We start from the raw sequence: 22690 nt of genomic DNA, 5'->3' as shown, positions 1-22690 counted from the left end.
CCCTCCCCATCCAAACCTATTCACAAAAAATCTCATGCCCTGGATTAGATCGAGTTGAAAGAAAAGTAATGAGATTTGCACTTCCCAGCAAATTAAATAGGAATTGCCCAACAGAATAATCCTAAAACACAAAATACTGCCTCGTCCCACATGTCGCTAATAGGTTTGTGCTCTAATGGCTTATTTAGAAAGAGGGATTTTTCCTAAATGACAACCTAACGCTTTGCATTCGGAAACATGTGAGTACATCTTCACTCCCAAGGCTTTGTTGGTTTATTTCTTCATTTTTCCAACAGAATTCTTATAAAAATAAAGGATACATTTGACCAGAACTCCATGCTGCTCCATGGAGTGCCGTGCTGCACAACCTGAGCCCCAGAAACATCCCTGCATCACAGCAGAGAAGCAAAAGCAGCAGAGATCTCGCTCAGCGTGCACTGCCCTTGCTGTTAATGCTCACTGGGGTCCCACACCCACCCTGTGGGATCAGCACCCTCTGTTTTCAGAGGCAGGCAGGAGATAAGCCTGACTTCAAAGGGTTTGTGCTGATCCCCTTTGATGTCACCAAATCCAGCCAAGCTGAAGAAAGCCGTGTGTACCCGTGGGGCTCCTTCTCCCTACTCCTACACCCATCTGTGCTGGGTCCTGCAGGAGCAGCTGGCTGCCAGCTCATCAGCTCTGGGATGCGGTGCTCTCCTCCCCCCATGGACACCACTGTGGTTAGGTAGAATGAGGCACAATGCCACGGCCAAAGCACCCCAGGGAAAAAGTAGAAGCAGAGCATCACATCAACACCCAGATCTGTACATATTTAATCTCACGGTAATTAGAGGAGAAGTGTGAGAAGCCTGGCTTCAGGCAGGGCACCTACAGCCCATTGGTGCCCCTTCCATTGGGAAATGGAGGAGAAAACTGCCTTAGCTCTCCTTTCCTTCCCAGCCCCAGGTACATGCCACCTTTAAGGTCCAGGATGCAGCGGTCCCCCTTTGGTCCCCATCCATTCTTACTGCCCCAGGGGCACAATTCCAAGGGTAACAAATAAGGATGAGGCTCCTGAATGCACAAAGCAGCACTGTCTGGTAGAAAAGAGACTTGCCAGAGCCAGAGGTGTAAGGCGAGGGACAGGAAACCTGAAAAATTAATCACCTGGCTGAAAAGCCTGCATAAAAATTTAAAAAATCATATTAAAATTTGTACAAATGTGTCTCAGTGTGATTTAAAAGCCCTTTAAAGCGCACTCAGCTCTGGATCTGTTCTGTTCCTGTGCCCCCAGTGTTTGCAGGCACCAAATAGCCACCTCTCCACTGAGCCCCATACACTGGAACTACAGCATCCATAAGGGCTTGGGGAGCCAGACACAAGGTGAGGGAGCCCAGGTAGGTGAACAGAGATACAGCCCTCATCCCACTTCCCATCCATCCTAAAGGGACTCCTGCTCTGCCACAATAAACCAGAAGCCTTCACTCCAAAGCGAGGATATCTGAATCTCCACCACCAGTAGCTCCTCTTGCCAGCCGGTTCCTATAACTATGTCAGCATCACTGGAGTTCAAACAATCTCTTTAATTGTTGTCCAGATGGCATCCCTGTAATTCTAATTTGCTGGCAGCCAATCTCATTTTATTTATACCCCCTTGCTGTAAGGATTCTTCCCTCAGAGATGATGCTCAGTATTACATTTCAGGGGCTCCAGTTAAACCTCTCCCTGCTGGCCCCGATGCACAGTAGGGATGCGGGGTGGGGGAAAAGAACCTCCATGAACCCTTCCCAGATGTGCAGCCCAACATCATTTATGGCACTGCACACCCACCTGCCAGGCTCTGCTCCTTGGAAGGGCACCGACTGGAGCAAATCTCACCTTGCAACAACTTCCTATGATGCAAAACATTTATGCTGCACCCAGCATTATGGTTCTCTCTCAATGGAGGCTGCTTCATACCTCAAACTGCCGAGTCCCAGGGAAACCCACACTGTCATTACAGTACACAACTGGAACGTCAGAAGGAGCTCGGTAAAGCCAGGGATATGGCTGCTTCTGCCCACAGAAGGATCTGCATAGTGATGCTGCAGTTTTATATTCAGAGCCACGAAACGCTATTAAAGCCCAATATAAAACATAAATTACTCCATTTCCAGCCATGATCACTCACAACGGAGACAATGTGGATGAGCCTCTCTTTTATAACAGAACTCTGCCAAAGAGAAAACGAGCTTGATACAGTCTCATGCAGTCAATTAATGGGCTGCTCACTGGAGCCTGTACCCACACCCAGAGCCCAGCCAGCAGCAGGACCCCCGCCATGCCAGCCCCAGGACACTCCTTGCATCCCCAGCACTACAGTGCTCTCCCTGCTGCTTCTCTCTCATCCCACCTCCCCAAGCATCTTCTTTCCCCATTGGCAAGTTGCCGAGCGGAGCAGACGCAGCCCTGATGCTGCTCCATGAGTCAGGGAAGTGACTAATGCTTGTCCCTTTGGATTTCCCTCCTCGAGCACACTGCTGCTCCACCTCACCTGCGACTGAGGGATCTCAGATCAGACACCACAGCCTCAATTCTAGCAGCATTTTCCATGGGGCTAATACAGCACGGTTGCATGGCCAACATGGGATCGCTCTACCTGCTCCCCCTGCCTGCACTGTTGGCACACAAGAGCCAACTGTTAAAGTCCACATGGGCATCATTTATCCACTCCCTTTAATTATTTCAAGAGCTGTTTTCCAATGTACTCTCACTGTTGATTTTTACACCAGAGCCCAGGAAGCAGGGACCCAGCAGAGAGCTTCTGCAAGTAGCAGGAACCAGGTAAACACATCCTACAACACGGGGTACGAGCTGCAACGATGACCAGGTCATTGGGACTGCCAGATTCTCACCTCAAAGACCACTGTAGGCAGCAGTTCAGCCCTACTGCACGGGATGCTTTGCTGATGGCTCCACTTAGGGCTGGCAAAACCATGAGCTGCCTTGGCTGATGCCTATAAGCAGGAAAAAAACCCACTTCCCAACATTTCCCAAACCCATGCACATGTCACAGGCCCTGCCTGTGTTGGAGATGCACAGCCTGAGCCACCAGATGCCCATAAACAAGCCCAGTGCCGCATAGTGATACAGCTTCTGCATGGGCATGGCTGACTGCAGGGAAATCTGGGTCACGTAAGGATTTATCACGACGTCCTTCTGGACAGATAGCTGCTGCTGTGGTCCACATGTGAGTTTTCAGTGCAAAGCACTCCGACTGTAATGCATTTCACAGACACTTTCTGCAAAGCCTACTTAGAATGCATGTGCCTTCCTTCAGGTGATATTTGTCAGATTCCTACTATGGAAATGTTTTTACCTCCTGACAATACTCTTTAGATAGTGCCTATGGAGGTGGATGACTCAAGCCTGACTCGATGATTTCCATCCACCGTTCTTTATTAAAAATACCCCTAGCAGTTTGCAACGTGAGGACAGCAGCTTAAAAGGAACACGGAAACCACAGAGCACACACAAACCGTGCCACAATTTTATGTCACCCAACAACAGACAGAAAATCTATATGTAAAACAGTTCCTCCCAGCCCTAATTTATAATCTCATGCCTGGAAATCACCGTGCATATGGCAGTAGCATCCATCTGAGAGCCCGTTGCTCTCAGAGGTCCCTCAGAGCCGGGTTACGGATGGCCTGCCACTTCCAACCTCATCATCTGCTCGGAGTAACCAAGTTAAGCGTTGCCTAATACAGCTTCCAGCCAGTTAATTCCCTCTGTGACAGCAACAGCTTCCAAACCCCTCCTGCTGCTACGGAACTGCACAGCAAACACAGCACCAGGAACAAGCAAGCCATTGGGCTGCCTGTTGTAATGCTATGAGGAAATGATAACAGTAGGGCAGCAAAGTCTTTGGCCACAGCAAAGGAGACCGAGCCCAAACACAGCAGCCACAGATGGAGAAATGAAGGAGAAGAGCTACTTACCTTTGAAGGCCTCAGGTAGGCAGGGTTCTCCAGCAAGAGATAGCCTCATCTCCACTGCCAACTCTTAAATGACTTCTGGGGAGGGAGGGATCCTGACTCCCCCCTTCCACTCATTCAGTACATTGCTTGCACTTGAGCTCCCCTGGGTTGGCCCTGCCTTCCAACCAGGTGCTCAATCACGGTCTCAGGCCATGACTTAGCATTTCCACTACACCTGTCATCTCTCCAGCCTCTTCCCTTACTGCCGGGGTAGTATTTAGAGCAGGATGGAGGAAAACAGAGCAGAGTCAAAGCCGACAGATGGCTGGTGCAAAGTTTTTGTAGAGGAAAATAACCGGTGGGAGAAGAGGAGAGCAGCACTCGAGGCACACTGCTATGAACGGTGTGTGTTCAGCCAAATAACAAGGACCCCTTCCCTCCCTGTATTGCTTTAGGACAGAAATATTTTCCATTTCCTGATCTCCACGCTATCCCTCATCCATGACAGCAGCAGCAATGCTGTGCCCCAGCCAGGCAGCACTGCCCTGCAGCATCCCAGAGCCAACGTACCTGCAGAAACCCTTCACAACACAAGCAGCGTAGAGATGTGCAATGCCAGATGTGGGCAAAAAAGGGTTGGGAACAACCTGGCACTTGTTGGTCGTCAACAAGTCAGGTGGGTATTGAAAATTCCTACTGACTTCCCCAGAAAGCACATTAAACCTTAAAAGCTTTAACACGTGAGCCTGGAATTAGCCAGCAGGCTGGGACTGCCTTGGGATCTGAATCTCAATGACAAAAGAACCACAGGGAATTAGGCATCTTTTTCCCAGCCTATATGATTAGACACAAATACATTATTGGCACAGAGCTATCACGGCTTAATACATCCACAAAGCTCCCATACAATGACATCAACTTCTCAAGGAAGAACACTTTGTTGTTCACTATAATTCAAGCTTGAGAGCAAAAAGGCCCATTGTGATTTGGGTTTGGACAGTGTGCAGTGGAGCCTTCACCTATTCCCAGCTCACCTGGGCATTATGCTGGTACCAGTAACAAATCCCAGTAAGACAGCGCCTGCTGACCTGAAGTTCTGTATGATTTCCAGTAGCTAAGTGTGCTCTGGTAGCTACACACAGGAAAACATCTCCAGCATCTTAGGCTACTCTGGCTTTAGTGGATGTGAATCAATTCAGTGCCACTTCTGCATTCACAGGTGGGAAAAAAACAGCCTGAGGTTGAGCTCTTCTCTGCTGAGCTGAGAACTGGGGCATATCTTCATGGCAGAGATATAAAGCTCTTGAAGACAGGTGTTTGTAAAGCAAAAGGCTGTCAGAAAAAAAAAAAAAAGGATATGACTAAATTATAACAAGAAGCCTGTGCTCAACAGCCAGAGAATAAATGGATGATTAGTTAAAGAGCTCTAACCGTTGTGAAGAACGAGGGGGATACTCTTTGTGAGCAGAGATGAATGAAATCTGCTGCTCTCCAATTCAGCAGCACGGTTATAACAGGGCACAGACCAAATTAAACGGATGCAGCACTCACATTAGCAGCGACTCGGTTGCCGCCTTCTCAAAAGGCAGCTCCTCTACGCCTAATTCACTTCATTTGCTGTTAATTAATGGAGATGACCCCTGGTGTCTCAAGGGCTGGTTTCTCCCCGGGGACAGCGTGTTCTTGTACCACTGCTCCCATCCAAGGCTGCCATGGGACGTGATGCTGAGGGTCACCACCCAAGATGGGAAGGGTAGAAATGGGATGGAGCTTCTGCATGTGAGCTTCCTTCCTACATCCTACATCCTTATCAGGGACAACAGCTACGTTCCATCTTGCATCATGATTTGCCATCTGCAGGATGCACAGAACTGGGGGCAGTTCACCCAGTTGCACAGCTCCATCTTCAAGCAGGATCTCAGTGTCCCAAAAGTGCTCAGAGGATGCTCCTACACTCCCCGTGTCCTCAGAGTGCCAGCTCAGCAAGGACAGAGGCTTGTCACGTTGCTCATCTCACCTCAACCACTTCCAGTGCACACAGAGAAGAAGAGCAGTGACAAATACCCCCAACACATCCTGTTTCTACTTCAGATAAGTTATTGGCAAGCTTGCACAATCAAAGCCAGAGGTTCAGATTTGAAAAAGCTCAAAAAACTACAGACTGATTCACCAAAGTGAAGGTGAAATGGGGGAGGGAGGATAGAAATGCTGCCCTGTTCTGCCAGAACGCCTCCAACCTGTCCTGGAAGGCCCATTTCCACCTTGCACCATTCCCTTGTTCATTTACCCATCAAGTTCCCCATCGAAACCACTGACTGTCATCATGGCTCGTACCAAATGTCCACTGGGAAGCAAACCAAGAGCTTCAATTAGTTCCAACGCCCTCAAAGACCAGCTGTCAACATTAACTGCTGCTCCAAAACGACCCTGGTGAGCTACAAATTGTCTGGAAAAGAGAACTTCCCACCAGGAACCAGACTGGGAGTCTACCTGGCCTCCCTGACCGTCTGTGGGGAGAAGAGACAAGCAGCAAATAATCTGTAGGGGAGAAACTGTGGAGGTCCTCCAGGCAGCAAATGTGGACGACCTCCCTGCTGGCTTTTGCCAGTCCATGGCCAGTCTGTGTTTCACATCACTGACCTGGAAAAGGGAACTTTAAAGCACTTTCCAGTTCCCTAAGCCACAAGCCACTTCTGTGTGCCTCGTTACACTGCAAAACGAAGAGAAACCTTTTGAAAGGCCATAGAACTAACAAGAATTGCTCAGGAAGACAGATTCAGCTTGCAGGTTCCCAAGGAAAGGCTGAAAACATTTGAATAGAAAACTACCAGTCCAACTTTTCCTTTTGCAAAGTTTTGCCCAGACAAACAGCAGCCTTTCTCTTTCAAAAGCTGCCTTGTTTACAGGCAGAAGGGCAAAACCAAAGGTTAGCATCAGCCACCAGCTCAGCACATAGCTTTGGTCCCAGACCTGCTGAGCCATCTTCCTTCCAACCTTTATTGGGAGAACACCTTTCATGCATCCAATGCATGTCGGTGCTGATGATAAGGTGAGAAGGAGCCCTTCCCATCCTGAAACCCTCAGGGACTGCAGGGACATCACTCACCATCCAGTTCCTCCACGGAGATGTTGGCGAGCTGCTCGCTGTCGCTGCCAGCGGAGAGCGATCGGTTCAGGTAGTTGCCTTTGTACAACAAGCCAGCTGTTACATGGTGGAATGGCATCTTCTCCCTGAGCACAAGACAAAAGGGGAGAGAAAGGCTGATTTTAATGACTTCTCGTGGCTCACTCAGAGCAGTGCCATAGCCTGCCTTGGAGGAGCTGCTTCTCAGACCAACTTCTTCTGCATCCTACACCAGGGAACATGCACCAGAGCCAGGTGTGTGACTGATGGACTGCAGGTTGAATTCAGGTCTGAAGCAGGAGCTGAACAAACAGGGGGAAAAAGCAGCAGCTTCTTCTTTATGCAGGACAAGCATTAGCAGAGACAGAGCAGCAGTGCTGTAGTAAAATATGACTCCCCCATATATGCAGCTTTTAGTACACAGGTTTAGCATTTGATAATAATAATACAGTGCACAGGGGTGTATGCTGACATGCAATCATAAGGCACAGTGCATGGCTGTCAGAGCCACACATGGACCCTGCTCCGGAGCACCCAGGGCTGGGAGCAGCTCAGCTCCCACCCACAGCACACATCACAGTGTGTGCCTCCTTCCAGGCTGCAGGAGGAAAATTCCCACTCGAGCAGAGCCCGGCGAAGAACGTTTTCATTTCACAAACATGACAGCAAAGGAAAAATACTGCTCAATGGGAGACTGGAGCAGGAAAGTGTTTGCAAACTTAGCAGGTATAAACACCGCAGCCTAGCGAAGGGCAGCCATCTGCACAGACAAAAGTGGAGATTACTGTCAGCAGCACTTACACATTGATTTAGGATACAGAAGAAAGAGACGAGTTTGCCAAAGTCAATTGGAATATTAAGAAGCAGATCTGTCATCTCCTTGGCTGGTTTCAATCAGCACAGCCCATCATGGATCTATTGCATTTGGTATTGCAAATATCAATCAGAAAAGCCAGCAGAGCCACCCACCCAGCGCCACTAAGGACCTGATGTTTATAAGGCAGCTTGTCAGCTTACATCCCTGCACACCCATAGGGATGTGGCCCCATTAGAAGCCATCTCCAAGGACATGCTCACCCCACTGTGCCAGGATATCAGGATTCTCAGCCTCAAAGAGGTAAGTGCCACCTACAGCATCACTCCCCAGCCAAGATTGCCATTACAAAGATAACCTGGCTCTTCCACAGCCCTGTGTTCCCACCACAGTCAATAAAGCAAAAATATATATACCCACACCTATGGACTACCCTGTAACAAATGACGTGTTGCCTCACCGAGTTAGTAAAAGCCTTAATGGACTCACCCAGAGCCAACCAACCCTGAGACAGAGGGAAGGAAAGCCACGAAGTTCCTCTTGCGCTGCTCAGCACGTCTCCCTAGAATCTCTCTGGCAGTAATTATGTAAATAAATCCTAATCGTAATTTTAAGTATTTTTATTTGGGAGCCAGCTCCTTCAGCAGCGCATTACGAACCGTAAACAAGGTTTTCTTTTTCATTAGGCTCCTCTCTAATTTCCCAGCACTTGCCAATTAATGTGCTTCTTTCTGATGGATGCTCGCTCTGACACATCGCTCTGCACGAAGGGGTTCGTCCCCCTGTGGGATTGCACAGGGCTGGCGCTGCCCCTGGAGCTGCTCTGCACCCCATAGGCAGAGCTGGGGAGGCACTTTGCACACCCTGATCACCCCGATCACTTCCCAGCTTCTCCACACAGCATTCAGACAGGAATCGATCCGTGCTTTCTCTCCATAACCACGAGCCCAATGTAAAAGCTATTGCACTGCTTTTCAAACGCTGACCAAACTAAAGAGAGATTTAACTGGGGTTGGGGCACTGGGACCGCACCGGAGGGATGGTGCTGTACATTGTGCTGCTCTGAGGCACTACTGACATCGCTCTCACTTCTACAAGCATTAAGAAAATACATTAAAAAAACAACAATACGACAACACATCTCTCCTGAGGGCTGACGTGCTTAAAACCAGCTCCCACTTGGGGTGTAGTAATGCATTTTAATACACCAGGAGGGACCCATGATATCCCAGAGTGAGAAACCCTGGATTAATTCCACCACCGAGGTATGTTATTATTTAAAAAGTCCAGTATTATTCAACAGAAGCACTGCAGAGCTGCTGGAATTCAGCCTGCCTCCAGCCCTAAGGAGAGATGCTCAGCACCGGATCCACAGCCCCACAGCCAAGAACCCACACACGTCCTGTCCTGCAGGTGGGACCCCACTGCCACACAGCCTCATCTCCAACAGAGCCATCTCCCATCAAGCACACTGCACGCTGAAGGTAGTCCCAAAGGCATAACTGGATTTTGAAGCAACAAAATCTCCTTGAATAGTATCATAAAAGCACTGACATTTAACCCCCAAACCCTCATAGAGCCCATAAACACAGGTATGGAAATATCACCATGTGCATTGTCAAGGTTTGGCTCCCCATGCCAGGCTCAGCAGCAGGTTACAGACCCACAACACCCAGCACGGCCAGCCCTTCCCTTTCAGCACAGCCACACTGATGAGATTTACAAGAGGTTTGTAAGCAATTTCCCATCAGGAATAAAAAATAAAAGAGCTTCTCCAGCTCTGGTGATACGTTTTGTAAGGAGGCTTTCAGACCCAATTGAAAATCCACACCACCACTAAACAGGAAGGTTTAGCTTAAGCATCAGTGAATGAGATGGAATCAGGATCAATTCGTATTGATCTCGGATGTCCCTTGGCAGTTACCAATTTGGAAAAGATTTCTTGCTAACCTCTTGCCCACCTCTTTTGACGCACAGCACAGAATGATGCCCAATGGTTGATCCTGGTTTTATGACCTCAGGCACGTAACACCCATCATCACTTGCACTTCCTTCCCTTCTATAGGGGCAGCTGCCCTACAGGAAGGCAGGACCTGTAGTGTGTATCAGGCTGCCAAAAAGACACAAAGACTTTTTATGGACACGATCAGAGTTTATGAGAGGAAAAAACGCAGGCTACTAAAAAAGCTTTAAAATCTAAAGGACTTCCACGGTGGGAAGCTGAGGCTATAAAGATGCAAATTGGAAATTAAGCAAAGGTTTTTAATGGTGACGGTGATTAAGCGTTGGAACGAAGCACCAGGGCCAAGTGACACATTGCTGTCTCCCAGACAGGAGCAGATGTCTTGCTGGAAGACACGCGTTAACCAAGTGTGAGCTCCTGAGTTCTGAGCTGGAGACATGCAGGGAAATCTGATGTCCCCATCCCTGGAGGTGCCCAAGGCCATGGCTGGGCCACAGCAGGGGTTGGGACTGGATGATCTTTAAGGTCCCTTCCAAAACAACCATTGCTGACTTTACGACTTTCTCCTCCACCTCCAACTGCTATCAATGTCCCCAGGTCAGCTCTCTGAGGGTGCTTCTGTTCCCTTCCTCGCGTCCAGTTGCACTCATTTCACACGCATAAATCAGACATGAAGACATTATTAGAAGCAATTGCTGGCACCCCCAGCACGCTGAGCAAGCAGCCTATTGAGAAGACAATATACAATGGATTATTCATAACAGACCGAGTGCGTCACAGATGAGTAATTATAAACATGAAATATATCAATAATGACAATTTTTGCAGCAGCTTTAACAAAGTAACACACTACAAACAACCCGTTGGTTGCTTATGTATTATTAATGAAATGCCAAAACATTTAGGTTTTTTAATAGGACAATTAATTACTCCTAATAAATGCAGCCTATGCCAGGCCTCTTCTTTAAAGGAGGCTTTGGACATCTGCTGAGGGCTCATTTTGAACAGCACTGGCTGCTGGTTCCTACAGAAAGTTTCCTTTAAGCTATGAGAATGGGAGCCATCAACATATATAAATGAGACAGAAAGTAATTAAAGCGGCGAGGGTAATCATAACACTGCCAAAACTCTATTAAGACTCGAGGTGGATCACAGTAGAAGTTTCAAACCAAGACTCACTCCGAGCATTTCTCCACCCTGAGCACCCAGGGCTATTCGTTTGAAACCGACCACAGCACTGCTTGGCTGCTCATGGGAAGGGAGACCAAACCTGAGCACCTCATCCTCCAGGACCTCCAATCAAAGGCACCAGCTCCCACCAGAGAGCAGCTCAGCAGCCTCGAGGCAGTCTGTGCTTCCTTCCCCTTTTTGGGGCTACCGGTCTTTGGAAGATCAGAGCGAAGCTGTTCCAAGGAACTAAGCTGATGGCTTCCTGCTGGAGCGCAGGATTTGGCTCTTGGGGTGGCACGAATTACAGCATCCCTCTTTTTTATGTCAGTATTTATTTGAAGGGAATGTACAACAGAAATCCGAGGCTGGTTGTATTTTAAACCCACGAGCGCTCTGTAAACAAGCTAGACCCAGAGAGATTCGCGTCTTCCTTCTTGAAACAGAAGGAGAACCACTGAGACTGAATAATTGAAAACAGTGACGGAGACGTCATCTTCTTGTTTTCCTTGGGATTTGCTCTGGGGCTGCCCGCTCCCAGCCCCAATACCTGGCAGGAATGATCAGCTGTTGGGAACCTCATCTGCAGAACACCCAGACAGCTCCCCATGGGGACCCACTGCTGTGGAGGAGGTCACCAATAGGCAGAAAAAAAAAGAGTGCAAAGAGGGCTTTTGTCTTCAGCTGCAGTTTGTAAAAGGAGGCAGAACCGAGCGGCTGAGCTTAACAAGGGATGGAGAAACACATCCCGAAGAACACAACGCTGTGATATTTCTGGTAGCACCTTTTATCTACACAGGTGTTCACTCCCTTACAAATGAGCTGCACAAATATGCCTGGCTCTCCAAACGCCACCCCCTGGGGGCTGCAGAGAGCAATGGGGGGGGGATGGTGAAACTCCCAATACCTTCATCCTCTGAGCACCTGATGGAGCTGTGTGTGTCCCTGTCCACTGCAGGTGAGTTGGATGGATGACCTGTAAGGGTCTCTCCCAACTCCTATTCTATTCTATTCTATTCTATTCTATTCTATTCTATTCTATTCTATTCTATTCTATTCTATTCTATTCTATTCTATTCTATTCTATTCTATTCACTGGGACAGGCTGCAAGCATCAGCAGTGCTCGCCCAAGCAAAGGGCTATTTGCTTAGCTGTTTGCCCACGGCTTTGCAGGATTGGGTAACCCCCTGCTATGATCCCGGTACCTACGCAAACAGCTACAGTCCTGCAAACAGAGGAGAATGAAGAAAACCTCATTAAACCAGATCAATCCCAGAGCCTCATTAACTGCCACAGGGCTCTGCCCTACTGACCCCTTGGCAGAATCAGGCTCTGGGCTGCAGATGAGTACACACGCAAAGACAATTTGGGTTAGGAAGAAATTAAGCCAAATGGGAGCGGGATGTCAGGGGTGGCCATTCCCCCTGCTATCCTACCCAGCAAAGGATGCACCTGAGCAGCTCCCTGCCTCCTGGGCTCCCTCACGTTATTGTTTTTATGTGCATGAAGACCCCAAGGAAACTGCACACACACCCCCTCTCCCCACACACATCTCCATCACAGCTATGGGTCACAGCACAGCACCCAAACCCCTGTGCAGGGTAAAGCCCCCAGTGGTGCTGTACAGCAAAGGGAGGTCTGCGCTGCTCAGCTGGGAGCAGACACTGACAGCACACAGAGCAGACGTTACAGTTTGCTTCCAACACGCTGCAGAAATGAATATCCAGTTACAGCCCTGAGCCTCCACAGGCAGGTATTAAGCACAAGGAACAAAAGGGCACTTCCAGAGCCACCCACCAGCTTGCTGTGCATTTCCCACGCCCGACCCCTGGACATCAGGTTCAACAGACACAATCCAGGCTGCGGCTCTAATTGAACACCTTCCATCGGAGAAACGTTTCCAGCTTTTTGTGCTTTTATCAAAGCAGGTTACCTTTAATTACTGTGAAGCAGTTTGTTTCTATCGCCCTCCTTCCATGACAGCCCGAGCACTATTGCGTAATGCCCCGTGTGTTCACTTCTGTTACTTGCTTACACCTTTTACACTAAAAATACAACCAAATATCTTCCCACTCCTGCAAAGCACTGGTGGATCGACAGCTGTAGACCGCACAGAGCTGAGTCAAACTGACGTGGCGCTGCTTACAGGAGCCATCCAAATCACCTTGGTTTACCTTAGCGACCCACCTGCTTAAAACAAACGCCATTCTGCATCCCCAACACACTCCGAAAAGGCTCTGCCTGCTTCGCTTTACATCCCCTAATAGATTGCCTGCCATATTTCACGCCCAATCAATAAAGTTATATGTGCGCCGATCGGCTAAACTGATGTTTACTGGTATTGCTAATACACGTTGTTTCTCACCGGGTATTCAGCTCAGCTTACAATAACCCTGGACGATCAAACATGCTCAGCCCGATCATCTCACTATTGGTCAGACAACCATTTGGATTAGCAATTAGGTCGTTTGGAGTAAAATACAAAGCAAGGGCTTGCATTGCATGGTAACTTACAGAGGATCGCTTCCTGGAGGCTGCATGAGACGCACAGGACCTGGCACTGTGTGCACCAGGCAGGGCTGGAGAGAAAAGCCGGGACAAGCAGCCACAAAAAATGTTGTTTGCACACTCATCTATGTGGACAGATACCCACACATCACGATAGGAATAAACTGCATCAGCATAACCCTACGGCACATCATGGCCAGGTAGAAACTGCCTGATCATGAAGTCAGAGCGTGAGGACAGCGAGAGGAGGTGCAGCCAAGATGGGTAAAAGTCCTTCTCTAAATTGGTGTGGGTACAGGTGATTCCTGTATGTTTTGCTGGGTTTGGATGGTTCCTTTGCTTGTCTTTTCTGTTCTTTTCTTTCTGCCAGACTCGGTAACAAGGAGATGCTCCAAAAGTGCTTCTGCTCACCGATGCAACTCAGCAGTTTGTAGGACTGAGCCCCGCTTTGGTGCTGCCCCAGCAGGCAGGAGGTGCCCAGAGAGCACATCTCCGGAGGGACAGAGCCCTCCCAGGCACATCCCAGGGCTCAGCCACAAGTGCCACAAGGGGGGATTGATCTGCAGGTACAGTGTGTGCTCTGAGCAAATGGGCAAAGAGCTGCAATGACTCCAAAAAGTGAAAAAATGATGGAATATCCCGAATTGGAAGGGACCTGTACGGGTCATCGAGTCCAACTCCTGGCTCCACACAGGACCACCCGAAGAAAGCTCCTTGGCAGAAACAGCCACAACACCACGCACACATGCCAGCGGGGAAAGATGCAAAGACCCCCTCCATGCCCTTATCAGCCAGCTGGGATATCCCCTAGGCATAAATAGGACGGCAATGGGAGCCCTTACCTGGTCACGGCGATATCCCCAGCCACTGGCACACCTATGGCAGAGGGCTCTCATCGGGCACCGCGCAGCTGCCGGATGGCTTCAGGTCACTGAATTCCAAAGCCATAAGCAGGAAAGAAAACCAACCCAAAAACCCAACCCCAAAAGCAAACCAAACTGCCCCCAAACCCCACAGCGTGACCCGAACGATATCCCTGCAACAGTGCTCTTGTTGCAAATAAGACGAGGCGAAGGAGGGGTTTGTTACTCGCTCTGAGGCATCATATGGAGCTTAATCACAGGCAGTTACGTATATGGTGCTTTTGGCCTTCAATCAAGTGTGTCATTTCAGTGGCAGCTGCCTACGTGATGCGAGCAACCTGGGCGATCCAACGCTTTGCCAATCACAGCCTCGTGCAGCTACTGCACAGCTGAACAATGGGGAAATTCCATTTCCCACACAGCAAGGAGGACGGAGTGGTACCCAGCCAGCAGCCCTGCACCTCTCCTCCAAACAGCACAGCCCGCCTGCACTCAGCTCCCCGTCCACCACCACCACTCCTCCTGGAGCCCATCTCCATCCCAACCACCTTCAGAGCCACCCAAGCGCTGTGGAGCTCTCAGTGTGCCTGGGGGGAGCTGCTATGTGCAAACAGTGCAACTCGGTGGGTGGATAAGGTGTGAGCTGCGGGGGGGTGAGCACACAGCTCACACTCAGGACACCACAAAGCACTCAGCCTTCCTCAGCGCACCCCTTCAGGTGGGTACAGCAGGAGGTTACACTGCAAACCACGTATTAAATCCGGCAGTGGGAGTTATCTCTGCCATACGACAAGGCTGAATGCATCAAATCCAATTCTAGGAGACCAGACTCTCTTTGGGAGTCCTCCGATGGCAGTGTCAGGCGGTGCTTAGGGCTGAGTCCCCCCCTGCATATCACATGTGTTCATTGATTTTGACACTCGTTAAGATCCGACTACTCCATCGGTGGATGCTCCCTGTGTGTGCTCCGGGATCTCCGCTCTTACCTAACTGCACGGAGCAGGGCACCGCAGCGGTACCCGACTGCATCACCGCGCTGGGGAGAGGGCCTCCAAATCAGAGAGAGGGGCTGGGAAGCAGCACACCAGAACCACACCGCTCCATGGCAACTCGCGTGCCCACAGCCGGGGGGGAGAAAATCAAACCAAAGCCACCGCAACACCCGAATCACAGCGCCAAGCAGGGAGAGGATCCACCCGCAGCATCTCGCTGCCTTCGGGGTGGGATCCAACAGGTCGGTGTCACACGGAGCACAGGGTGCCCCCAGGGGGTGCACGGAACCCTCCACATCCCCATCGCTGGAGCCCCCCTGGCCCGGACTCACCTCTCCACCAGCTGGCTCCGCCGCTACAGGTTTGCTCGTCTCCTCGGCCCCCCCCCTCCAGATCGCTCCTGGCCGAGTTATGAAAAAGGGGAGGTAGGCAGGGGGGGGGGGGGGTGCGGGAGGAGGCAGAGAGCTGGGCGGTGAGGGTGGTTGGGGCGGCGGGGAAATAATATAACAAGGGAAAGAGGGAAAAGAGGGGGAAAAAATGGGGGAAAAGGGATGGAAGGGGATAAAGGAGGGGGGAAAGGGAGTGGAAGGAGGGAGAAGAGGAGGAAAATGGGAAAAGGGAAAAATGGGGGAAAGGGGGAAATAGGGGAAAGGGAAAAAGGAAAGGGGAAAAGGGAGGGGGAGGGAGAAAAAGAGTAAAAAGGGGGAAATGGGATGAGGGGGAGGAGGGGAAAGAAGGAGAGATGGGGGGAAAGGAGAAGAAGGGGAAAATAGGGAGAAAGGGTGGGAAAAGGAAAAAAGGGAGGAAATGGGGGGGAAAGGAGGGGGGGAGGAAAAAGGGGGAAAAAAGGAAAAGGGGGGAAAAGAAAAAAAGGGGGAGGAAAAAAAGAAGCGACAGGAAAGGAAAAAAAAAAAAAGACAAAAATGGGGGAAAAAAAATGGGATGTAGCGAACGATGGTGAGCGAGGCGAGGAGCGGAGGAGAGCGGGGCGGCGCGGCGGGCAGCGCTGCGGCTCAGCGCCCCATGGCCCCGCAGCCCCGAGCGCAGCGCACAGCCCCGCCGCGCCGCGCCGCGCTCCCCGGCAGCCCCCGGGCAGGGCGGCGGCACAGCGCCCGCCCGGGGCCCACCCTCCGCCGCGGCCCACCTTGCGGCAGGGCCCCCAATAACCCCTTCCTCGCCGCCGCCGCCGCCACCGAAGCCGCGCAGCCCAGGCGCCCACCCCCCGGGGGAAAGAGAGGGGCCGGGCTCCGCTCGCTCCATCCCCCCTGTTCAGCCTCCGCCTTCCGCGGGTGTCGGCCCATCGGAGGGTCCGTGGTGGTCGGCTCGGAAAGTTGGCTCCCCTCCCTGAGCTCTGCGGGTCTCTCTTTTTTTGTTGTGGTGGGTTTGGGGGGAGAGGGGCGTGCTGCTGCCTGGGCTGTGTGTGAAAAGATGGGGAGGGTGGGGAGACTCTTGCCCTGTGCTACGGTGGATGCCCCCGTCCTTGGAGGTGCTCTAGGCTGGGCTGGGTGGGCTCTGGGTACCCTGATATGATGGGAGGCGTCCCTGTCCATAGCAGTGGTTAGAAATGGATGGGCTGTAAGGTTTCTTCCAGCCCAACCATTCCTTGAAACAGCGATAGAGCCACATCCACACGTGCCCCCTGTGATGCTGTGTGTCACCCTGCGCCGCGTCCCAGCCCGTGCATCCACCCAACCCCCATCCTGATGCTGAGGAGCAGGAGCTGCACACAAACCCAGACAGCCCCAGGTCCTGACTCTTCTGCAACAGCACAACAAATGCACCTCAAAGGGCTGCTCCTCTTCTGGCGGCTGAGTATCACCTTTGGCTTAGTTGAGCTCCAGGAGACACTGCAAAGCAGCCAGAAGAGCCTTCCCATCCTGCCCTCACCTGCAGGCGCTCACCTGGCTCTCTGCTCCCATCTCTGGATGCACCAGAAGCCCATGTGTGCACCCTTTGGATCTCTGCCTGATATCAACAAGTCCACAGGAATGCAGTGCCAGAGGAAGGCAGACACCGGTGGGGTACAATTCAGCTCGAGGCAGCTTGAGCCAAATCCATGGAGATGGGGGGTTAGCTGCCAGCTGAAGGGTCTCCAGTGGAAACCAAACACTCAGAACTGCCTTTGCTGGGAGCAGAAACAGCAACACTCCTGCAGCCACAGCAGCACTGAACCCGAGGGCCAGCAGGACAAGCACCAGCTCGAAGGCATCTCACATCACCACCTCCTTCCTTTCACTCATGATGTTTCCCATTTGGGTTGTTGCCATCGGAAGGAACATAAGCACCATCCCATGAAGTGTGAGCATTGGGCTTGTTGCTGTGGGTGCTCTCTGTGCCAACGAGATCCCCCACCTCCATCAGTGCTCAACCCCTCGTGCTCTGGCAGCCGCTGTGCACCAGCACAGGACTCCTGCATCCCAGTCGCAGAATGTGCCATTGGGGTGTGACCTGGATGATCACCCTCCATGCACCATTTTCCCTTCTCATTTTCTGCTGATCCACAAATGTGCTGAGCTCCAGACAGGCTGCTTACGTGCGTGAAGCGGGGGGCAAAGCCCCTCATTATTCCCTGCCTTCAGCTAATTTCCTTCTCTGCAGCTCTGGAAGACATTAGCCAAAAAGGTTCCAAACTTCACAGCTGAGCACAGTAGCTGGAAAATCCATCAGGGTTCTGTATTTATTATTAAAAATTGTTAAAGGACCACGCTCTCATTAAACCCCAAACATACCCAGAATATCTCCAGACGTGGCTCTGTGCAAATAGGACCAGCCTCCAGCCCTGTTATGGTTTTCCTTTGGGAAAACACAGAGCAGACCATGCCAGACCCCATTGTAGGAACGCATCCTCTGGAGCCATGGGGTGGTGCTCTATCTGGAAGGGAATGGCTGTGCTGCACTCTTGGAAACACGACAGATAATATAGTATTGTGTAGATCATAGAATCACAGAATGGCCTGGGTTGAAAAGGCCCACAATCACCATCCAGTCCCAACCCCCACAATCACCATCCAGTCACCAACCAGCAGCCCAGGCTGCCCAGAGCCACATCCAGCCTGGCCTTGAATGCCTGCAGGGATGGGGCATCCACAGCCTCCTTGGGCAACCTGTTCCAGTGCATCACCACCCTCTGCATGACATATCATATAATAACATACAAGATATTATATACTATACTAGGGACAAAGCAATGTGCTAAAGAACCAGACAGGGAGGGCAGGTGGGTGCCAGGGACCAGCATGGGGACCGGTGCTTCTCATCCCCACAAGCCTTGAGCCATCACCCTACTGACTGTAGGTGGGCACCTCCCAGCTCACAATGAGATACTCAGCACAGCCATGGCCACCATAGGACTTTGGTTTCAGTTTGGGTTCCTTATTTGAGATCAAGGGAAGCGGTAGGTGAGCGCAGAGCATGCACTGTTCACATTTGGCTGCTCCCTGAAGAGGGTTTGAGAGCACGGCGCGCTCTGTCGGCTCTCACAAGTGGGATCCATTTCTCACCTTTCAGCCTAATTTTTTGTATTGCTTAATTTCAGCCCATTATTTCTGATTAAACGCTTTGTGGGAGGCGCACAATTGCTCCCCAGCCTGGATTTTCATGTTTTAATGATGGTTAATTATCCCAGGAGAAACTTGTATTTTTACTTTCCATTCGCGGTGCTTGTGCCCAGGGTGGTTTATTCTGAAGTTTAATTAGTGCATTTCAGAACTAGGCATCTCCATTAAGTCATTGCCGGGTGAGGATTTATAAGGCGTGCAGCCTCGGTGCACCTGCTGAAACACGCAATGAATTCAGTTTGAACTGGCATGCGCTGAGCAATGGGACATTTGCAGTTGGGATATGCCAACCAAACATTCCCATGGGCTTGGGAAAGGGGGACTGCAATTCCCCTGTGATGGGCTGATAGAACCATAGAATGGGTCGGAAGGAAGCTCAGTGCCCATCCAGTCCAACCCCTGCCATGGGCTGGGTGCCCCCCAGCTGAGCCTGCCCAGGACCCAGCCATGGCCTGGGGTACATCCAGGGATGGGGCTCCCACAGACCTGGGCTGCAGTGCTGGGGCATCACTGCCTCTGGGCGAAAAATTTCCTCCTCACATCCGACCTAGATCTCCTCTCTTTTGGTTAAAAGCCATTCCTCCTCGTCCTGTCACTATCAGACCATGTGAAAAGTCAGCCCTCCTGTTGCAGAGGAGGAGGATGGCTATAAGCACGGGTGCTGATGGTGGAAGGGCAGCCCAGAGCCATCTCGAGCAGAGTGAAGACACTGCATACACTGACAGCAGCCCTGCACTCTGGCAGAGCCACATCTCCAGCCCCACCATCTGCTTGCATCCAAGGCTCCATTTCAGCCTATTAGGGAGATTGAGGCTGGCTGCAAACATCAGATGTAGGCATAGGTTTGGCACGCATCCATCCCTCTCCTGCTGTCTCAAAACGCCAAGATTTTTGATTTGAGCTGATCTGCAAAGGCTAAGAAAGCATCAGTTTTGCAGCACCAAAGCAACGTCACAAAAAGAGACCTTTGGGGAAGAAAAAAGACAACATACCAAAAAAAACAAGGAGCCAAGAACTCCTTTTCATCCCATTATCTCAACCAACTGAAGCTATGGGCAAATATAATGACACCTATCAAGATCTGCCCAAGAGTGCAAACACCAGCAGCTGAGCAAGGCAAGGAGCTCTGGATCCCAAACCCACAGCCTTGCCCACAGGTGGGAGCAAAGCGCCTCCTGTCCGTGCCATAGAGCTTCCTGCTCACACACTGCTTATTTACACAGAGAGCTCTCTGGCACAGGGCACGAAGGAAATGTGTAATGAGGGCTTCAAGCCCTTCGCCATCCCACAACAATAGGATGGCTGTGCCAGCACCACGAGTGCACAGCCTCAGCCCCAATGAGTTTTGGTGGGGAGGGGGGGGGGGGGGAGCTTTGTGTTTTGTTTTGCTCTTCGAAAGATAGCCCTGTAATTTAGTGACTCATGCGTTCTACATCCTTTGTTGCTTTTCGTTTTCAACATCTTTAAGCTGTTTGTGGAGAAGGCGCTTATTTTTAGACTTCCCATCAGCGAGGGGTGGTTTGGGGGGGAAAAGCTCCATTGAGATTTTTCTATCTGGGGTGCTAACGGGCAAATGGGAAGACAAGTTGTTGTTGTTTGTTTTTTTCCTTTTCTTTCCTTCATTTCTCACTCAGGAATGGGCAGTGATTTGGGGGCACACCAAGGTCTGGGCTGGTGCAAGGAGGAGAAGGTGGTCACGAGTGAAAGCAGACACGTGTGGGGCTCAAATAGTCGATGTGGGCTCTGGGAACACTCATCCTCCCCCCTCCCTCTTCATCCAACCTGAGCATCTCCTGCCGTGCCCTCTGTAGGGTGAAGGAGAGAACATCCCAGCCCAGCAATACCCCACATCGCTCAGCCCTGGGGAAACAACCCACAGACTCTTTGCTTTGTGCTGTGGAGATATATGGGTCTCACCACCCTGGGGCAGGCAGTGGGGCAGATGAGCCCCCATCCCCCTGGTACCCACAGGTGCCACCCCCCATCCCAGGGACTGCAGTGGCTCTTTGGAGCGTTTTCATTTGTAACATTTGTAATATAGCTGAAAGCTGCAGCCCTAATGGATGGCTGGAAGTGATCCAGGCACTCCGGCTGTCACCTCGCCCCATGTCACACCCAGGTTCTGTTCCACAGTCTCCAAGCAGCATAAGGCAGCACAGCAGGTCTGTGTCCCAGCTATAGACCTATGTCACCACCCAGCTCATCATTCTGGGGACACGCAACCCAAACCAGCACAGCCACGTACCCACGCTGAGCTGTCAGCTCTAGCTTCACTTTAAGGCTCAGCATCCTCTGGAGGAACTGCCACCACCAGCCCATCTCACATTTCCATACAACACACCACACATGCAAGATCAGCCTTTGCCATATCACGGGTCCTTGCAGAACAGCACAGTGACACTTTGCTCCAGCTCTGATGTCCATTGGTTGGGAAGAGCATCTCTAAGAGGAACCTGCTCATGGACCGGGCTCTCTCACAGCAGGAGTGAGGCAGAAGGAAAAATGCATTTGAGCTGCAGGGTGGGCAGTGTCAGTAGGGTTCATTTGTTCTATTATTTATCATGCCATATGCCCCAGCACTCCGTCCACAGATCTGAGCCATCAGCTGTGAACACCTGTCAGGGAGTTAAGTCATATTCCAGTTTCTGGGTAGAATAACTGGAGACGATAAGGCTGATTGAATCAGCAAGTGCTCAATGCTGGAAGTACAATGGCTTGGAAAAAAAAAAAATACTTATTTTGTCAATTAAAAGCTTTTGGCATTAAACCAGAAAAGGAAAAAAAGAGAGAGAGAAGAAATACAAACCATCCCCCAAAGCCCCCAAAAGCAGCCCTCATTAGTGGCTGTACTGCAGTATGGGAGGATGGCAGGTAGGAGGTGAATGGGTGGCGGAAAGGAGATAACAGGACGTCGTGTCCTCCTGCTTGTCCACCAGAGACAGAAATTCCCATTTAGAAAAATCCAATACGAAACGTAATTGTCTCCTAACTGCTGCATCCACTGCGTTTTGTTTCTCCAAGGGAGAAAAAAAATAAATGATGAGTGACTTTGAAGTCCTCCAATGCCATCAAGAACATTTTTTCCCAAAGTATCTCAAAAGCAGCGAAAAATAAGAAAAAGAATTAATGACTGCTAACAGCCGAAACAGATGGTCTGCTGCGAATCCCCACAGCCTCCCGCAGCCGTGAGTCAAGCCATTTTTCAACGTGGTGAAGAAGGAAATAACAATAATACCCCAAAAAAATAAATCCAATTTCCAAGATGACCGCGTGTCCAAAAACCCCATTGGACTTCCCAGCTGAGAGGCGACCAACGCGGAGGTTTGGCCGGGTCAGACGTTCCATGGGCTTAACCCGGAGTCACGTGCATGGGTTTGGACACAGTTGCTTCCACCACGAGATGCGGGATGAGATTTTACTCCAAGATTTCAGCTCGTTAAGCTGCTGGATCACATGCACCCAACGCTCAACCCTGCATCCCTCCCAGCCACCACCTCAACCATCCAAGACAAGAAAACCACTTGCCAGGTGGGAAGCTCCGGTTGCCGACTCCTCTGCTGCGGCTCCTCCTCATCCCCCTGGTTGCTGTCATGCTGGGGCTGCCCCTCTCCATGCTCTTCGATCAGCCCCATCAGGCAGACGTGGCCGCAGGTCCTGCGGAGCACATGAGCTCATCATGGGCGCAGCGCAGCCGGCAGAGCGACTCTGTAAGGAGTTGACAGAAACTTACTGCACACACTGTACCAGTTTATCATTTATTTAA

At 50.9% G+C, this 22690-nt stretch overlaps 1 protein-coding gene across 3 annotated transcripts in view; it reads right to left on the bottom strand.

Annotated features, from left to right (window-relative positions):
* The window catches only part of CALN1 (calneuron 1), a 94857-nt gene that overhangs the window by 59970 nt on the left and 12197 nt on the right, over positions 1 to 22690 (bottom strand). The window contains exons 2-3 of one of the 3 annotated variants that reach the window (XM_072353965.1): positions 22449 to 22632; positions 7045 to 7165 (exon numbers count right to left, since the gene is read on the bottom strand). In XM_072353965.1, the coding sequence (XP_072210066.1) occupies positions 7045 to 7165; positions 22449 to 22559 (232 nt within the window). In that variant the 5' untranslated portion in view covers positions 22560 to 22632. Of the gene's footprint in view, positions 1 to 7044; positions 7170 to 14357; positions 14556 to 15702; positions 16424 to 22448; positions 22633 to 22690 lie in introns of those variants that run through there. The other 2 variants (XM_072353967.1, XM_072353968.1) reach the window with 2 other exon arrangements.

This window comes from Excalfactoria chinensis, chromosome 19 (genome assembly GCF_039878825.1).
Source record: "Excalfactoria chinensis isolate bCotChi1 chromosome 19, bCotChi1.hap2, whole genome shotgun sequence".
Classification (NCBI taxonomy): domain Eukaryota; kingdom Metazoa; phylum Chordata; class Aves; order Galliformes; family Phasianidae; genus Excalfactoria; species Excalfactoria chinensis.
This window is presented reverse-complemented; position numbering and strand designations above follow the sequence as displayed.